This window comes from Sinocyclocheilus rhinocerous, unplaced genomic scaffold (genome assembly GCF_001515625.1).
Source record: "Sinocyclocheilus rhinocerous isolate Xijiao unplaced genomic scaffold, SAMN03320098_v1.1 scaffold1427, whole genome shotgun sequence".
Classification (NCBI taxonomy): Eukaryota; Metazoa; Chordata; class Actinopteri; order Cypriniformes; family Cyprinidae; genus Sinocyclocheilus; species Sinocyclocheilus rhinocerous.
Window position 1 is genome coordinate 1,231,666 of NW_015632469.1, and position 18,352 is coordinate 1,250,017.

The 18,352-nt window shown below is 35.9% G+C and overlaps 2 protein-coding genes across 3 annotated transcripts in view; one reads left to right on the top strand and one right to left on the bottom strand.

The window, feature by feature from the left end:
- The window catches only part of dpysl3 (dihydropyrimidinase like 3), a 44,761-nt gene extending 34,293 nt beyond the window's left edge, over positions 1 to 10,468 (top strand). The window contains exons 10-14 of one of the 2 annotated variants that reach the window (XM_016555406.1): positions 233 to 374; positions 1,949 to 2,119; positions 5,532 to 5,711; positions 7,124 to 7,280; positions 9,378 to 10,468. In XM_016555406.1, the coding sequence (XP_016410892.1) occupies positions 233 to 374; positions 1,949 to 2,119; positions 5,532 to 5,711; positions 7,124 to 7,280; positions 9,378 to 9,463 (736 nt within the window). In that variant the 3' untranslated portion in view covers positions 9,464 to 10,468. The remainder of the gene's footprint in view (positions 1 to 232; positions 375 to 1,948; positions 2,120 to 5,531; positions 5,712 to 7,123; positions 7,281 to 9,377) is intronic. The other variant, XM_016555408.1, reaches the window with a different exon arrangement.
- An 843-nt stretch (positions 10,469 to 11,311) lies between these two features.
- The window catches only part of LOC107742470 (serine/threonine-protein kinase 32B), a 55,027-nt gene continuing 47,986 nt past the window's right edge, over positions 11,312 to 18,352 (bottom strand). The window contains 2 exon segments of the mRNA XM_074560193.1: positions 11,312 to 12,080; positions 12,678 to 12,742. Coding sequence (XP_074416294.1) covers positions 11,969 to 12,080; positions 12,678 to 12,742 — 177 coding nt within the window. The 3' untranslated portion in view covers positions 11,312 to 11,968.

The window sequence follows — 18,352 nt, forward strand, 5'->3', positions numbered from 1 at the left end:
TATGTTCATTCACTAAATCATCAATCAATGTGGGACGGTTTCTACACAGCGTTTTATAAACGAGGCCCCTGATATACAGAACAGTAAGACTCTTGCTCATGTGATACCACAGCACAATCTGACTTGTTATAGCTGTACTATTTATAATTTTAGGCTAAATTCCATTAATTTCAAAGTGCTGTCTGTTACATAAACATTACAGTCAGTGAAGTGACGTGTCTGTGTGTTTCAGTGGTGATCTGTCGGTGGTGGGCAGCGCTCACTGCACATTCTCTGTGGCTCAGAAGGCCATAGGGAAAGACGACTTCACTCAGATTCCTGAAGGAGTCAACGGAGCGGAGGAGAGGATGTCCGTCATCTGGGACAAGGCTGTGGTGAGGATCATTCTACTTCCCTTTCTGAGATGCAGAAAATATAAAATATCTGAATACTTACTCAATACATTAACTCTTTCCCCACCATTGACAGAATTTTCCAGCTTTATACGGTAGGGGGGTGCTATTACACATCTTCTAAAAGAGTACTGAATCTCTGGATCAAACCATAGACTGTAAAATAAGATGGCTAAAACATCCCAGTATGGCCGCTGTCATCTTGCGCCAATGACATATGTGACCCTGGAGCACAAAAGCAGTCTTAAGTCGCTGGGGTATATTTGTAGCAATAGCCAACAATACATTGTATGGGTCAAAATTATCGATTTTTCTTTTATGCCAAAAATCATTAGGATATTAAGTAAAGATCATGTTCCATGAAGATATTTTGTAAATTTCCTACTGTAAATATATTAAAACCTAATTTTTGATTAGTAATATGCATTGCAAAGAACTTCAGATTTTTTTGCCCCCTCAGATTTCAGATTTTCAAATAGTTGTATCTCGGCTAAATATTGTCCTATCCTAACAAACCATACATCAATGGAAAACTTATTTATTCAGCTTTCAGATGATGTATAGATCTCAATTTCGAAAAATTGACCCTTATGACTGGTTTTGTGCTCCATGGTCACATATTTTGAAGCCTGAGTCTGTGCGGTATTGATTTGCTTGGAGATGGAGCCATCAAAGTCCCGCCCAAACTTCCGCAGACCCAATCACAAGCTCACAATCATGACACCACACCCTGTTTTTATACCATAAACTAAAAGCAAACCTAATAGAAAAACGAACGCTTGAACATACATCGGTGTGATAAGAACTGCCTAAAATGACAGAAACCATTTTTGGAAAAAATGTATTTGAAGTGTAATTTGATTATTTAGTTTGGCACACATCCCATTTGTTTACATGGAGAGGGCGGGGTTTATGACCTATACTGCAGCCAGCCACCAGATGGCGATCAAAATGTTTTGGCTTCACATTTCGATTTGTGCGGCAGACATATGTAAGCGATCACATATGTAAGCAGTGCATATGTAAAATAACGCGATCATCAAACATTAAACAGCAAATAAATCAAAACTGACTAACGTTACTGAATGAAATGCCAACCTAGGAAGTGGTCTAGGACTGGGAAGCTTTTGGCGTGTTGATGGACTCAATCTACTAAGTCTATATTTTGATCTGAATCCCATCTGGATGTACCCGATCTTCTCTGCTTTTTGTTTAAAATGTAGCTTTTTTCATGCAACTTACCCATCTTCAAGTGTTGATAAAAAAGAATGCATGAAGCTAGAACAAAACGGGTTGTTTTGTTTAAAAGCAAAGGCTCCGTTCTTTCTTTGAACAAATTGCATGTTCAGATATTCACACAACAAAATATTTGGGGGCCATGAAATCTGATAAAAACATGCTGGCAGGAAAAGAGTTAATTAATTCATTTGTACCCTAATGTGGATGTGAAAATAGTGCCCTAAATCTTATATACATTACCTTATTCTCATAAGTGTACCGTTAAAGCTCCAATGTACTGTGTTTGATTCTCAGCTGTCTGTTTTTCCATTGCTCAGGTCACTGGTAAAATGGATGAGAACATGTTTGTTGCTGTGACAAGCACCAATGCTGCCAAGATCCTCAACCTTTATCCACGCAAGGGTCGGATAGCTGTGGGCTCGGACAGTGATCTGGTTATCTGGGACACAGACGCCACTCGGACCATCACTGCAAAAACTCATCATTCTGTAGGTGCTCTTTAAATAAATCCAATGAACGCACTATATACTCACATTTCAGAGGAACATCTAAACATAGATTGATCCCCCCTGATGGACGTCAAAACTAGATGGGGGGGGGGGTCAGATAGAAATACGGCTAGCCTACGCGTAATATGGAGATTTACTTGTAAATATTAATATGCATTTCTATAGCCCTGGCTGATTTTAAAATATCATTTTGGCAGCCCCTGAAATGGGTCGTATTGACATTACCTGAGCGGTTGAAGAATACGCTACAGCGCTCATTCAAATATGTGCATTTATTGCTTGGACGGAGCAAGAACACCTGAAATGCATGTGTAGATTCAGTCGAGTGATAAAGTTTACCCTCTTCAAATTAATGCTGTTGAACTGAATTTACGGAGCAAACTATTTGCTAAAATAACCATTAACAGCAATGCAGCGATTCTGTCAGATGCACGTGAAAGCTGCTTGTGTTACTATAACAAACACTGCGTGTTTTCTTTCAGAATCATCATTGGCTGGTAGAAATACAAAAATAGGTTACATAACAGTTTTTACGTAAAAATGAAGATAAGGTAAAGGTGTGAATAATTACATTTTAGACACATTGTCAGTAATTTCACGAATGAAAATAAAGCCCTAGGCGAACTGTTGTGCGTACATAACAGTTTTTGCGTAAAAATGAAGATAAGGTAAAGGTGTGAATAATTACATTTTAGACACATTGTCAGTAATTTCACGAATGAAAATAAAGCCCTAGGCGAACTGTTGTGCGTCTTTGATCAACACACAGCGGTTTTTCATTAATGAATCCACGTTTTTAAACGAATCGAGTGAATCAGTGATTCAGTGAACCGTTCATAAAGGCAGTCACGTGCTTCATTTCTGAATGAATGAGCTGTTTAAACGAACCGATTGAATTAATTATTGAATGACTCACTGACTTAAGACAGGTATTTGCCACCACCTACTGGCGCTTTTAGTTGTATATAGAGTATGTTTTTAAAAAAAATAATATTTCACTATTTATTTGTATTTTTGTATGTTGAATTAAAATATTTCTATCTAAAGCTACTTATATTTCAGCTACTTTTCTGTAATGTCTATTCAGTGTTTTTTTTTTTTAAATAAACACAATATTAACTATTATCTGTAATAATAACTTTATCTTTAATCGGCACATGATGTGCATGTTAAATAATAATCTCATTAATTTGAGATTAATTTGATTAATTGGTACATTAAGCAATTAATTCGATTTTTTTTAAATAAGCACTTGACAGCCCTATTTAAAACATAAAAAATACCCCCCCCCCTTCGCACCCTCTTTATAAGTACCAATTAACAGCCAATATGCTAGTAATATGCATGCTAAAAAGCAACTAGTTAATAGAGAGAATTGGTCCCTAAACTAAAGTTTTACCAAATCTTCAATCTTTTCAAGGTTATTTCAAACTTTCAAACAAGGCTTTATCAAGCCAACATCAAAGTTTGTTTGCAAACATTCCTCATCTAGTTACCATTGCAATTAATCCACAATTTGGACAATGACAATCTTTGGGTCACAGTCCAATAGAAGTTCTGAAGAACCTTCAGTGAGCGGTTTATGAGTGTCCAGATGCTCAGACTCCATTCTTTCTTTTCTCCTCTTCCAAACATCAGCATAAGAGCATTAATCTACTGATTGAAGAGCTACAGATTGTAGGTTCGAGTGAGATGGGAACTGGAATTTCCTGAGCAGATTCTACAAGGGCTAAATATGTGGATCGTTTGAAAACCTTTGGGGAAAAGAGTCAGCAGAACTCAGGCGCTGCCAAAATGACATTTTCATTTCCTTTTCGGCCACTTCTCTAGAGACCATTACACATCCAAACAGCGCCGGCTGCCATTGCTTTCAACTGTGGATAACATGGCTTATGTTTATTGGTTGTTTATTCTGTGGCTCCGTATCCTTGGTTCCCAAGCTTTGTGAAGTCACCTAAAACATGACTTCATCACCTGCCAGAAAGCCTTACGTTTGTGTTTTTCTACATGAGCCCATGCCAGCATTCTTGGCAGAAGTTGTGTGCATGTCATTTCCTTTTTTCGCATACAAAGGATGGACAAGCGCCAAATTTCTGTGGATCATGGCGGGACACCACTAAAATTATGATATCCAATAGAGATGAAAAAATCGGAAAATAAGGGAGTAGTAAACTAAACAGAAGTGATGCATTTTAGAGAAAGTGCTAACACAAGACAGGAGGCTGTGAGTGTGAGAAAAAGACGAGGAAATAGAGAAGGATGTTTTTGTAATTCCTCTATCCAGCTGTTTGGCGAAGAGGTGAAGAATGAGAACGAGAGTGAATGAAGGAGGCCGGAGTCCTACATGTGATCTTCATTAGTGAGGAATATCTCGACGTTCCTCTTTGCAGAAGCTCAAACTCAAAACAACTGTTTGTGTCAATTTATGTCGGAAAGCGCAGCAGCTCAATGTCATGTTGGACGTTTTTGATGTTTTTCGAACTTTCTGTGCATCAGAGAGTCAATTCTAAAAAAAAAGAAAAAAAAAAGGTATCACGGTTTGCATGAAAATATGAAGCAGCGCAACTGTTTTCAACACTGATAATAATCAGAAATGCTTCTTGAGCAGCAAACCAGCATATTAGAATGATTTCTGAAGATCACGTGACACTGAAGACTGGAGTAATGATGCTGAAAATTCAGCTGCGCCTCACAGAAATAAATTACATTTTACTCTGTATTCACATAGAAAAAAGCTATTTTAAATTGTAATAATATTTCACTTGTTTTACTGTTTTTTACTATACTTTTGTTTAAATAAATGCAGTTTATTTATGCATTTCAAATGCAATTCATGATAATAAGCCATTGTGCAAATTGAAGGCTATTAAAAATGCATCACTAATTAAAATATAAATATCACATTACAAAAAAGCAAAGACAAAAAACAGCCATGTTCCTTAGTAGTACATGGTAGTACATGTCACAAAAAGTATGGTCCCACTTATCTTTAAATACTGTGTACTTAATAATAAAATAATGAATTGTTAGGTACAGTGTTCATGTAGAATTGCAAAAACACTTTTTGCTGCTATTGAGGTGGGATGCGAGTAAGTTTAGGGACCAGTTTGGTGGTCTGGTTAGGTTTGAGGGGTAGAGGTAGGGTCAACAGTGCAATTATAGATGCACAGTAACTACAGAAATGATTTACAGATGTAATCACAGGATGGTATTTTCAGATATAAGTACAATATGTATGTGCACAATAATTGCAATGCATCAAATGGTTCATTTAAATGTACGTAATAGTTAAGGAGAGTTAATACAAAGTTGGTCCAAAAGCATTGCATTTTTGGGACACAGGTGTTACGTACATGAGCTTTCTCAGCATGATGTTCTCGTGTTGTTCTAGGCAGCGGAGTATAATGTGTTCGAGGGCATGGAGCTGAGAGGTGCGCCCATGCTGGTCGTCTGCCAGGGCAAGATTGTTCTGGAGGACGGGAACCTGCACGCGACCGCTGGCACTGGACGTTTTATTCCCTGCTCCCCATATCCGGACTTCGCTTACAAACGTGTCAAAGCCAGGAAACAGGTACAGCAGGACACATGCGTGACAGTAGCTCATTTGTTTTACAGTGCATTCAAGGCTGCACTCCAGTGAAATTCCAGTTTTCTTTTTTCCCCCCACAATGTTCTGCAGTTTATCGTAATTTCCTCTAGGAAAGTCAAATCTAGTTCTTTTTGCGGTTTCAACTAGAGTGAATGCAGACATGGGATTCTTGGCCTGTAAACAGTTTAAACTGTGGCTCCACCATCATGCCAAAAGCAGACAGAAGGTCTGGTCTTCACATGGTTCAAAATGAAAACATAACACTTGAAGAGATATTACAGGCAAAAATGGAAATTTTGTCATCATTCACATTCACCCTTACTGTACTAAACCCATCAGACTTAGGTTAATCGTCAAAATACAAATGAAGATATGTTTGATGAAAGCTGAGAGATTTCTGGCCATCCATAGGAAGTCATATCATTTTCGAGCTTCAAAAAGTAAAAAAAAAAAAATCAATATGAATCAGGTGGTTTAATCCAAGTCATCTGTACAGGATTCATGATTGCTTTATGTGATAAACATTTAATTCACATAAAAAGACTGATTTGCTCATATACCTATAGATCATGGTAAACAGAAGCTCAGACATGCTTGTTTGATGAATGTGAATCAGTGATTCTATCCCAATCATTAAAATGTCATTAAAATTATTATTCAGAAATATCTTCATTTGGGGTCTTATGGGTTTGGAATGACATGGGTGGGAATTAATGGAAGAGTTTACCCAAAAGATGAGTTTGTTTCTTCATGGGAACAGATTTGCATCAGTGTCTCAGCAGTGGATGCTCTGCAGTGAATGGGTGCCGTCAGAATGAGAGTCCAAACAGCTGATAAAAACATCACAATAATCCACAAGTAGTCTATCAATTAATGTCTTAAGAAACCAAAAGCTGCATGTTTGTAAGAATCAAATCCATCATTAAGTGAGCATAAGTCATGCAATGCTACATTTCTCCAAATCTGATGAAGAAACAAACTTGGATGGCCTTGGGATTTCAAATCTTGAAATCCCAAAATCTTGAATATATCTTTGAATGTTTGTACTCTTTCAGTTCAGATGAGTTTAGGTTGAGTCACAGTTTGTTTTTTCCTCTCCCTGCATTTTGTCCACTGTTTGTATTAATACAGCAAATCTCAAAAATAGCTTGCTTACATTGTACAAAATAGAGATGATAGTGCAACACGACTGACCGTCTCAACAATCTGTCAGCCAAATCTGGAACCAATTTTCAACACAATTTTCAGCACACAATTCCCAAAAACAACCCACATGAGGAGAAACGCATCCATGGAATGTAACTGCAAACACCCAAACTCTGTCTTTCTCTATAAATGGTGTGCTGCACAATCCTGTATTGAACTGAAGCGCTGTGTTTGGGTTTCTCCTAAAGCTGGCCATTCTGAAGGCGGTCCCCAGAGGCATGTATGACGGCCCCGTGTCTGAATTCTCACCCATGTCGAGGGGCGGCACGCCATCTGCCTCCACCCGTACCTCACCCACCAAAGCCCCTGCAAGGAACTTCTACCAGTCTGGCTTCACACTGTCAGGTAACCCTGGAAAATTATGTCTCATATTCATACAGCAGACTTCTTTCTGGCAATATTATTGATGGGGATGATTTATGGTCATGCACTTCTGGCATGAAGTAGTTCCTGTAGCTCAAACAATAGACCATGCAGCTACAGTAGCAATGCCAAGATCATGGGTTTGATTCCCAGGGAATGCATGAACTGATAAACGAAAATCTTGAATGCAATGTAATTCGCTTAGGATAAAAGCCAAATGCATGAATGAAATTCAACAGATGCAGAACCCAGTGTTAATCCATAAAATGTTTGGTTATTTCTAGAGTGACAAGTGTAATGCATTACAACTCTTATATAAACGTTTTTCTTGTTTACAGCTCACAATTCAGAGTTTATATCTCCCAATTCTATTTTTTTCTATATTACTTTCTGCCACGGAATAAAACATAAAAAAGGTAATTGCAACTTTTTTATCTCACAATTCTGACTTTTTTCTCAGAATTGCACATTTATATCCTACAATTGTGAGTTTATATCTTGTAATTCTTAAGAAAAAGAAAAAATAATTTTGTGGTAAAAAGTTGCAGTTACTTTTTATTTTTAATTTTTTTATTATCTTGTGGCAAAAATGGGCCTCTATAGAAATATGCAGGAAAAATACATGCCCACAACATTGTGAATGTTCAGTAACAGGGTTGACGCAAACAAAGTTTGAAAGTGTTTTTTTACATAATGAAAATATAATGCATATTTTGAAAAGACAATAAACATGAATCTCTTTCAAAGTTGTCTTTATTTATAAAGTTCTGCTTTCATAGCTATTCTAGTTTATTGTGAAAATAAGTTTAAAAGGCCAAATAAAAAAGGAAAAAAGAAAAAGAGATAGCCTCATTTAGTAACATTTTGGCTCATGCCTGAAGAAAATATATTGATGAATTATGTTTTGAATGTTTGTCTTGTGAGAAGATTAATTAATATTAATAATAGTGCTGTCAAACGATTAATCGCGATTAATCACATTGTTTACATAATATATGTGTGTTCACTGTGTATATTTATTATGTATATATAAATACACACACATACAGTAAACATTTGTAAAATATTTACATGTATATACATTTATATTCTTATATTTTATATTATATCTAAATAAATTTATCATATAAACATAACATATTTTTCTGAAATATATACATGCATGTGTGTGTACATATTTATATATACATAATAAATATACACATATATTATGTAAACAAAAACTTTTATTTTGGATGCGATTAATCGCGATTAATCGTTTGACAGCACTAGAATTTATATTAATATTATATAGTAATATAATATATATTAAAATAATGCATATTTTTATATTTTAAGTAAAATATAAAATGTATTGTATGTCTACATTGTTGTATAATTTGACAAAACCTAATAATTTTTTTAGGTTGTTCTAAAGTATATATATATAGGCCTATATGTTTTTACACCAAAACTGAGAAACGCTATCAGAATGACTTCCTAATGCATTTCTAATTCCAAATTGAATGCACTTCACATTAATTATGGCAAACCAAATTTTCACTGACAGTAAGTGAGATGGATGAAGCACAGCTCACACTCGTTCATGGGATTGTAGTTCTTTCCCTCATTAAAGTCATTAAGTACAGTCTTTTTTCCACAAAACAAATGGTTTTGCTTCGCATCAAAGTTTGTACAGCTGGGATTCGCTGGCGGGTTTGGTTAAAGGGTCATATGATGCTATTTTAAAGATCATTATTTTGTGTATTTGGTGTAACAGAATATGTTGACATGCTTTAAATATCAAAAAACACATTATTTTTCAAATACTGTACACTATTGTAGGTCCTCTATGCCCCGCCTCTCTCAAACACGTCGTTTTCAACAAAGCCCCCTCCTTTGACAAGCACAGTCTGCTGAATATGTTGACATGCTTTAAATACATAAAAAAAAAATATATATTTTTCAAATACTGTACAATATTGTAGGTTCTCTATGCCCCACCTCTCTCAAACACGTCGTTTTCTACAAAGCCCCTCCTTCCGACAAGCGCTAGTGCGTTAATGAATACTGTTTTTATATCTCTGTGTTTCTCTGTAGGTCCTGAGGAAGCCCCCATAAGACCGGCTGGAAGACGCATCGTTGTGCCCCCCGGTGGCCGCTCCAATATCACCTCCCTCAGTTAAATATAAAGAGCATGTAAGACAGAGGCCAGGATCAAATCAGCCGTGTAGAAGTAAGGTGATTAGTCAGGAAACGAAACAAAAGAAGCGTAAAACACTGAACTCATGCCTTACCCTCCATGATTTCCTCCTGCTGAGTGACTGAAGATCAGTAGTCCTCCTCTGAGAAAGCAAAGCATTTAGTGTAGCGTCACGTTCATTTGTGTGTTTAGAGAAACTGAATTAGAAGACATTAGAATTACTGTAAAAACAACTCTCGTTTGGATGGTCTGCGATGTTTATGAAAGGAAACTTTCCAGGCACTTGCGTTCGGTAAGGAAGGACTACTGTCGTGTGTTTCATAGAGCTTCGTCTGTATTCCCTCATAAGCTTTATTTGCGTGCATCAGCTGTGATTATGCTAGTTGACGTTACTTTGTAAATGAAGTTAAAGTGTTGAGCAGTTTTTTTGAAGTATAATAAAGGTGAATGTTAAGGAAGAACATGCAATGATATTATTACAGGACAGTTACATATATTCACATACTGTACTGCGTTCATTATCCGTCTCACTGAAGATACGAAAAACATTATGCATCCGTCGTGTGAAGGAATAGTTGAAACACGCCGAACCTCGAAAAAGGAAAAATAAACAATTTCTTGCGAAAATGAATGATGAAAACAAAGCCTGCCGGAGAAAGATATTTCTCCTTTTGCATTCATCAGTTATTATTGAAAGATGATTAACAGGTGCTACAATGTCTTTTCTTAAATCACGCAAAGTATTGGAATAATTTTTGGATATCTTTCATGTGAATTCGAAGCTCTCAGTTAATGGAAAAAGACAGTTTATAGATATACAGATACTGTATGTTAGATGCCCCAAATAACAATGGCTAAAGTGATTTACCGACTGATGTGGAATAGGTTGTTTATTATATTGATGTAGGTTTGATTGTATTGCCTTTCTTTTTTTTAACATCCGAGTCAAAAAAAGCAGGTGGAAATGTGCAAAATTTGCTCCTCAATAAACAGACGTTACAACTGACTGCCTGTGAATGATTTCTCAGCCGCTCTTTATATTCATCAACTCAAATCATAACCACTAAAACATACATTACACACGTTTTCACATAAAACACATATTACACACGCAAGATCCAACCTCAGGTCAATGAGGGAAAAGGGAAAATTCTCTTGATATTATTCTCACTGAAAAGCGACTGCATAACGGGGTTTTCATGCAGCTCTCAAACCCCCCGAAATAAATGAGAAAAGTCACATTTTGCATTTGTATAACAATACATAGTTTTGGAAAAAATTGCTAATGGTTCTGTTAGGCTATCAAGTCCAATTAGCTGCATATTCCATAACAGTAATAATAATAATAATATATAAAGCAGGTGACTTTATATATAACTTGATGATGTGTATATATATATATATATATATATATATATATATATATATATATATATATATATATATATATATATATATATATATATATATATATATATATATATATATATATATATATATATATATATATGGCTAAAACTTGACATTTTTAATATTCCTCAGAATTGCTGTTGTTGTTCAACAGCATTGTGGGTAGATTGTCAGTAATAGTTAATATTCACCTGACCACTAGATGGCGATATTGAGTCATTGTTGTATTATTTTTACCAAACTGCACTGGTACATTTCTGCCAGGACATTATCATTTAGTTTATGAGCATTTTTCTTTAACTCTAAAACACAATGCAATGTGTAATTTAAAATACGGGTACAATTTTCACATGTGAAAAAGAAAAAAGAAAAAGAAAAAATTTACAGAATATTAGGCCCGATTTTTACAGACTTAAAAAGTTTTTTTTTTTTTTTTTTTTTTTAAATAAATGAGCCAGACAATGTGTGAGTATTCCTAGGCTGTGCAAACCTTAGACTTGTCTGATGATGCTATTAAATGATTTTATTATGATTGGACCATATCTTATTCAGCAGCACAGTGTGATCCAGCAATGAATCTCCAGAAACGCTAAAGAAGCAGAAAGGCATGTGGCATGAATGACAGTTTTCTGCAGCTCCGTAAGGTTCACAGTTGCATCATTTGAATGAATCACAGAGGCATAATGAGGTGAAGTGAGTACCTTCGCATTCTGTTCTCTGCATTTGTATGTTAAGAAGCGCAGCTTAATAAATCACGGTGAACGGCTGGAGTCCGCTCACTCGCTGAATCAGACAGCGGTGAATCTTCACGTGCCTCCAAACGCATTAGAGAAATCCATTAAACTAGTAAGGCACACATTTCACAGCCAGGTGCAGAGAGCATCATCGTCCAGTTCTTTCTCTATATGTGTGATTGTGTAGTCAGGCCGGTTAATGCAGAGCACGAGGGTCACACCAGGTCCATGCTTCCATCCAGAATCCGTGATCTTCCCGTGGATTTTCTCATGCGTTTGCTGGGGTCCAGGGCTGTTCACCGTTAGCTTCGAGAGAAGGAGGAACGCTGTGGCGGGTCCAGATGTTAGGCTGATAAACACTGCTCTACGTTGTTGTTCTGTCCATCTTGAATGGCTTTGTTCGTCTCTTCTGCATTGAGGTTGTTTGTCTCAGTGTCTGCTTTGGTTTTCCTCAACCTCCAAAACAGAGAAAGGACAACAAATCTAGTCATGCTAAAGTTTGACAGCGTTCGAATCTGCAGTTGTTACCTTAAGGCGAGGTTATTGCAGTAAACTGAAAAAAAAAAAAATTGCTACTTGAAATAAATGTTAACTGAAATAAAATATTCAGTTGCCAAAGCAACATTTCTCATTTACATTTAGCTAAGGTAATGTGCTAAAGTAATTACTGAGCTACTGAAAAATTGAAATTAATATTAATATATAGAGAAAAAATTCTAATAAAAAGCACAGAAACACAACAAAATTACAAAAAGTTTCCCTGAAGTGAAAATAAAAACAGAAAATACCAAAATAAAACATGACTAACAGTGCCTTTTTACTTCTCGCATGCTTCCCTTTAAAACGAGAATATTCATTAATTTCCTGCAATTTAATGTTTTGACAATCAGGTTGAAAGTGTTTCATATAAAACTGCATTTTGAGTAAATTATCTACTGTGTTAGGCTATTTACTACTATTACTACTACTACCACTACTACTAAAACTATCGAAACTATATTTACTTTACATTGCATGAAAGTGGACATAACAAATTGTCCAAATATTTCTTACTTCTCCCTGTTGAAGACGATGAAATCTCTTTGGACAGTTTCTAAGCGCTGCTGGAGTTGTCCATTCTGTGTGATCAAATGAACAGAATGAGTTATAATGTTGCACATGAAATACTACTAAGTGAATGGCTCGTGAAGCAGGGTCGTAACCAGCATTATATGGCATATGGAATATGGCCAACTTTTTAATTTTTTTAAATGATTTTTTTTTCTGCTTAGGCGGTCTAACAGTTCTCGCCAATGTCAAAATGATTGAAAAGAGTGTGAGGTAAAATATAGCTAAACGTTTAACATCTTACAACTGCGTTTACTAATTGAAAATACACTATATCATTAATGTAATTAATCTAATGCTATTCGTAAATTGAATGTGAGAGACAAGAAACATTAATAGAGCTGTTTAGGTGATTAAGAGTCAATGTGAATATTTTTAAATAAAAATATTATTTTCGATTTGGTTCAAATGCATTACTTCACCATATATTCAAGTTATTATCTTTCTTGCTTTATTCTCTTTAAATTCTTTGTTTAATTCATTTAGATAAAAGGACCATTACATTTGTGACAGCATCTCCCTCAGCAAACTTGGAATTAAAATATATTAAAATAAAGTGTAAATATAAATTTTTAAATAAAGTATGTATTAAAATAAATAAAAAAGAATAAATACAAAGTTCTGTTATGAAACTCTAGATGGCGCAGGCTGATAGGTCCTTTATCTGTTAGTAATCACGCAGTTATCTACACGGCGCAGCTGATTGGTCGCATCAGCAGCCAATGAGGTTGCTGCTCAACATTCAAATACTTTGCCAGCGATTATTGAAGTTGAAGCGCGAGCGTGCATCAGAAAGCATCTGAAATCAGCTTCTATAAGATAAGTGGATGCTGTTTTACTCCATATCAGGGAGCATATTGCGTGGTCTGCCTTGTTAATTTTTAAGAGCAATCATGAACCAGTTTTAAACTAATTGTTGTAATGGCGCGTTGATTTGTTTTCAAGGTTAATGTTTTCATTAGCGTGGTGATTTCAGATGCACAGTGCCACGCTCCTGTAGCTATATTTCCATGCTAATCTCTCTGAGAGTTATCATGACAGAAATATAACTATGAACGTTAAAATAATTCCATAATACCATGCTTTCAAGAACTGAATGTATTTCAGGGCTTTTATAACCAGCACGTCATTCGTTCGATTTAGCGTTTGTCCTCAAATAGTAGTTTCTGACAAATAGAGCTTGACACAACTAGAATAAATTCATATTCATTCTAGAAATTGACATTAATTTTCCATGTTCCATTACTTTTAAAATTCTCTCATACAGTTACCAGAATTTTCTCAAAACCATGGCAGCTGTCTTTTTAAAAATTAAACAAAGATAAGAAATGTCTTGGTTTTTAACCTAGCTTTTTCATATTTCATGAAAAGTTTGTTTAGCACAGACCAATATACAATGTATGCAGGTATTCAGCAATTCCAATGGATTTTATTTCATTTTTGTTGTATTTTACGAACATCTGCATTAACCCTAAAACACAAAGCAATGAAGTGCATATTTCAAAATACAGGTAAAACACCAGTAAAAAAAATAAATGTGGAAAAAAAATCATTCATATTAACACAGTACATTGTGCCCTATTTTTATGGATTTTTTTACAGTCTATAAAATGATATTTTTATGTGCAAGAAATTATTTCTTGTCAAATTAGTGACTTTTTTTTTAAAGCACACTTCTAAGGGGGCACAACATGGCTGAAAGCTTTTAAAATAATGCAAAACAAGTTTAAAAATAAGCTAAACAAATTAAATTTATTTAGTTAATTTTAAATGTATTCCTTTAACAATTGTTATTTGGTCTTGGCAAACCTGGTTACTGTATATGAAGAAATTATAAAAGTATGATTTCCAGACATTAAAAACTGATGTGAATTTCTAGAATGAATACGAATGAATTCTAGCAGTGTCAAGCTCTAAAATATTTTATTGGTCAGCAATTGCTCTTTGTGAATTTCCTGTTTAATACTGTGAAGCTGCTTTGAAACAATCTGTATTGTATAAAGCGCTATAAATTAAGTGACTTGTTTTGACTTGACTTGAATTGAATAGTAAACATAAGATTCTGTATTCCTCGTTTTACATCAGATTTTACAGCTAACACAAACACTAAGCATCACATATAAACCTGCAGTAAAACTGAGGGTGCAATTTCATTATTTAATAATTACTTGCACCAAACATGACCAAGAAAAAACAACTATGATTGCTCATCCAGATCCTTCGAAGTGGATGGTTTTGGCCAGAATAAGCTGCAATGTGCACCAGATTTAAGCTGATAGTTAAAAGTCTGTCTGCTAGAGACTAGCATGTATTGAACGTTAGAGGGCTCTAATATAACACAAAATGTGTACTGCAAAGCAAAACGACAAGAGCTGCTGCCGGTGTAAATGTGCAGTCATGAGTTTGGGTGTGATTTGAGTGTTTAGTGCTTACTCCAGAAACCCAGCCACGCAACTCCACCAGCGCAGGGATTTCCTCGAGTATAAGCGTGACTGATGCTTAGCATGCTATAATCCAGCAGAGACCTCCTTCACATTCCATCCAATAAAAAGCTCTTTGAAATCCAGTCACAAGCTGCTGAACACACATTATATCTTGTTCCGCAGAAGAAAGAAAAACTTTTTTTTTTTCCATTTTCGGTGAACTAACATTTTAAGCACTGCGCTTTGACATTAGTTTTAGAGAATTGGTGGCTACGTTCACACTGTTAGCTTTTGGGATTGACAAACGCATTTACTTACAGGTGTGAGTCTCGAAATGTCCTGTTCACACATCAGCTTACAGTAGCGTCTCTAATGCTGTCTGTATGCAACAGGAGTCAAGCCCGTATTCCTTACCAGTAACCATAGCAACAGCGACCAAAGTAAAATCAAAGATGGTGACGTCCATAAAACTGAAAGTCTTATCACTTTCTGACACAACAAGAGTCCAATTGTGAGTTCATCCGTCAAATCTTTATTAACAGACAGTAGTAATATTTGGGTGGGGAGCAGAGCATTTGAGTCGCGCGCAGAACACCAAACTGACGGGAGCGGACTAGGGGCTTGGGCCCGTATTCACAAAACATTTTATCTTACCACTCTCCTAAATAGCAGTACAAGTTTTTAGCTAAGACTTTCTCTTAATATTCACAAAGCTGCTGAGACAAACTTTTACTGAAGAATAGAGAGAAGTCTTAAGCTACGAGTAAAGGGGCGGGGTTGACCTTATTGCTATGGATGATGTCAGCATGCTTATTAACTATGCACACAATGATTGGCTGATAGTCTCTTTCAGAGATTCATTCATAGAAGTATTGTAGAGCGCAATATTATGTTGCCATATTAAAATAAAGGTTTAAAAATGCAGGCTAAGTGTCACTAATTAAACAATATAATATATATGTATATGTTCAGGTAATTGTCAGCCTGTATGCTTCTCGTAAAAAAAAAAAAAAAAGAGTGAATATGCATATAAGCAGCCTTTTAATTAACAGAGTAGAATAATCATGGCTGATAGTAAGACATGCAAACGTAAACGAAAGCCAAACTGGATGCAAGAACATCTGTTACTTCTTGCCCAACTGGTTAATGAAAACAAGGATATAATCAAAGGAAAGTTTGGAGTTGGGATAACCTCCAAAACCAAAGGCGATACCTTTTTAAAAGCACATTATCATCAAATGTTTCTAAAATGTTTACGTTCCGAGGCAGATTGCCGGCAACAGCTATTTTAGGATAGATTGTGATTAGTTTTAGTGACTCTTCACTACTCCTAATGTTTCACAGATTTAGGAGCTAGTTTTAGTGCTAAAATGCTTTGTGAAATACTCAGGCATTTCAACTTATCACTTTCTGACACAACAAGAGTCCAATTGTGAGTTCATCCGTCAAATCTTTATTAACAGACAGTAGTAATATTTGGGTGGGGAGCAGAGCATTTGAGTCGCGCGCAGAACACCAAACTGACGGGAGCGGACTAGGGGCTTGGGCCCGTATTCACAAAACATTTTATCTTACCACTCTCCTAAATAGCAGTACAAGTTTTTAGCTAAGACTTTCTCTTAATATTCACAAAGCTGCTGAGACAAACTTTTACTGAAGAATAGAGAGAAGTCTTAAGCTACGAGTAAAGGGGCGGGGTTGACCTTATTGCTATGGATGATGTCAGCATGCTTATTAACTATGCACACAATGATTGGCTGATAGTCTCTTTCAGAGATTCATTCATAGAAGTATTGTAGAGCGCAATATTATGTTGCCATATTAAAATAAAGGTTTAAAAATGCAGGCTAAGTGTCACTAATTAAACAATATAATATATATGTATATGTTCAGGTAATTGTCAGCCTGTATGCTTCTCGGAAAAAAAAAAAAAAAAGAGTGAATATGCATATAAGCAGCCTTTTAATTAACAGAGTAGAATAATCATGGCTGATAGTAAGACATGCAAACGTAAACGAAAGCCAAACTGGATGCAAGAACATCTGTTACTTCTTGCCCAACTGGTTAATGAAAACAAGGATATAATCAAAGGAAAGTTTGGAGTTGGGATAACCTCCAAAACCAAAGGCGATACCTTTTTAAAAGCACATTATCATCAAATGTTTCTAAAATGTTTACGTTCCGAGGCAGATTGCCGGCAACAGCTATTTTAGGATAGATTGTGATTAGTTTTAGTGACTCTTCACTACTCCTAATGTTTCACAGATTTAGGAGCTAGTTTTAGTGCTAAAATGCTTTGTGAAATACTCAGGCATTTCAATACTGTGAAATACTAAAAATACATTTGTAGGTGTTTCCCTTTCAGACGCAAAATTTATGGGAGGAGAGTATTAAAATGAATCACGCAACGCGATTTACTAACGTTTGCGCTTGTCAATTTTCTAGTATTTGCGCCATTATTTAAAACCCAGTCTTAAAGCAGGCGGTAATTTGCGCTGCTCTTGGTAAATTGCGCTGGTCATTATGGAAATGAGATGTTGCGTCTGTGTTCTTTAATGTACGCATTGTCAATAAATCACACGCAGGATTTTCCCCTCCCATCGGCGCTTTTATGGAATTGAACTCTAACGCTAATCTGCCCTGTTTAGTAAATCTGTCTCTTGATCTAAAACGTTCAGATGACACACAGCTCATTTCTCCGTCACTGTAAGTTACCGTAACCCAACATGAAATCACGCAACACATGGTAGATGCGCATTTGTGCAGCAGAGCGGCTCTCCCGCACTTTATGACGTGACAGACAACTAGCTGTAACTGTGACATTCCTAATAATCAGTACTGAAGCACAGACTGAAGAAACAGGGGAAATATTCCTCTGAACAGCGAGTGAACTCTAGGAAGGGAGGCAGTCACCGTGGGATGCTTCTCTTTATTTTGTTCTCACAACAAGAGTTCAATTTTCCGCTGCATTTATCTGTGATTGGATTGAGCTCATCTCTCCATACATTACAAACGTCAGTGGGAGGAGAGAACTGAGAAACCGAGTCAGGAGCAGATACTGTATAGGGCAGGACTGGTCATACTTTATTGATCTTCACTGTTTCAGAAAATGTGCACGTACAACGCTAGCTCCAGCTCCTATATTCTTTCTTTCATTCTGTGAACTCTTTAGCATACTTTTAAAAACAGTATATTATT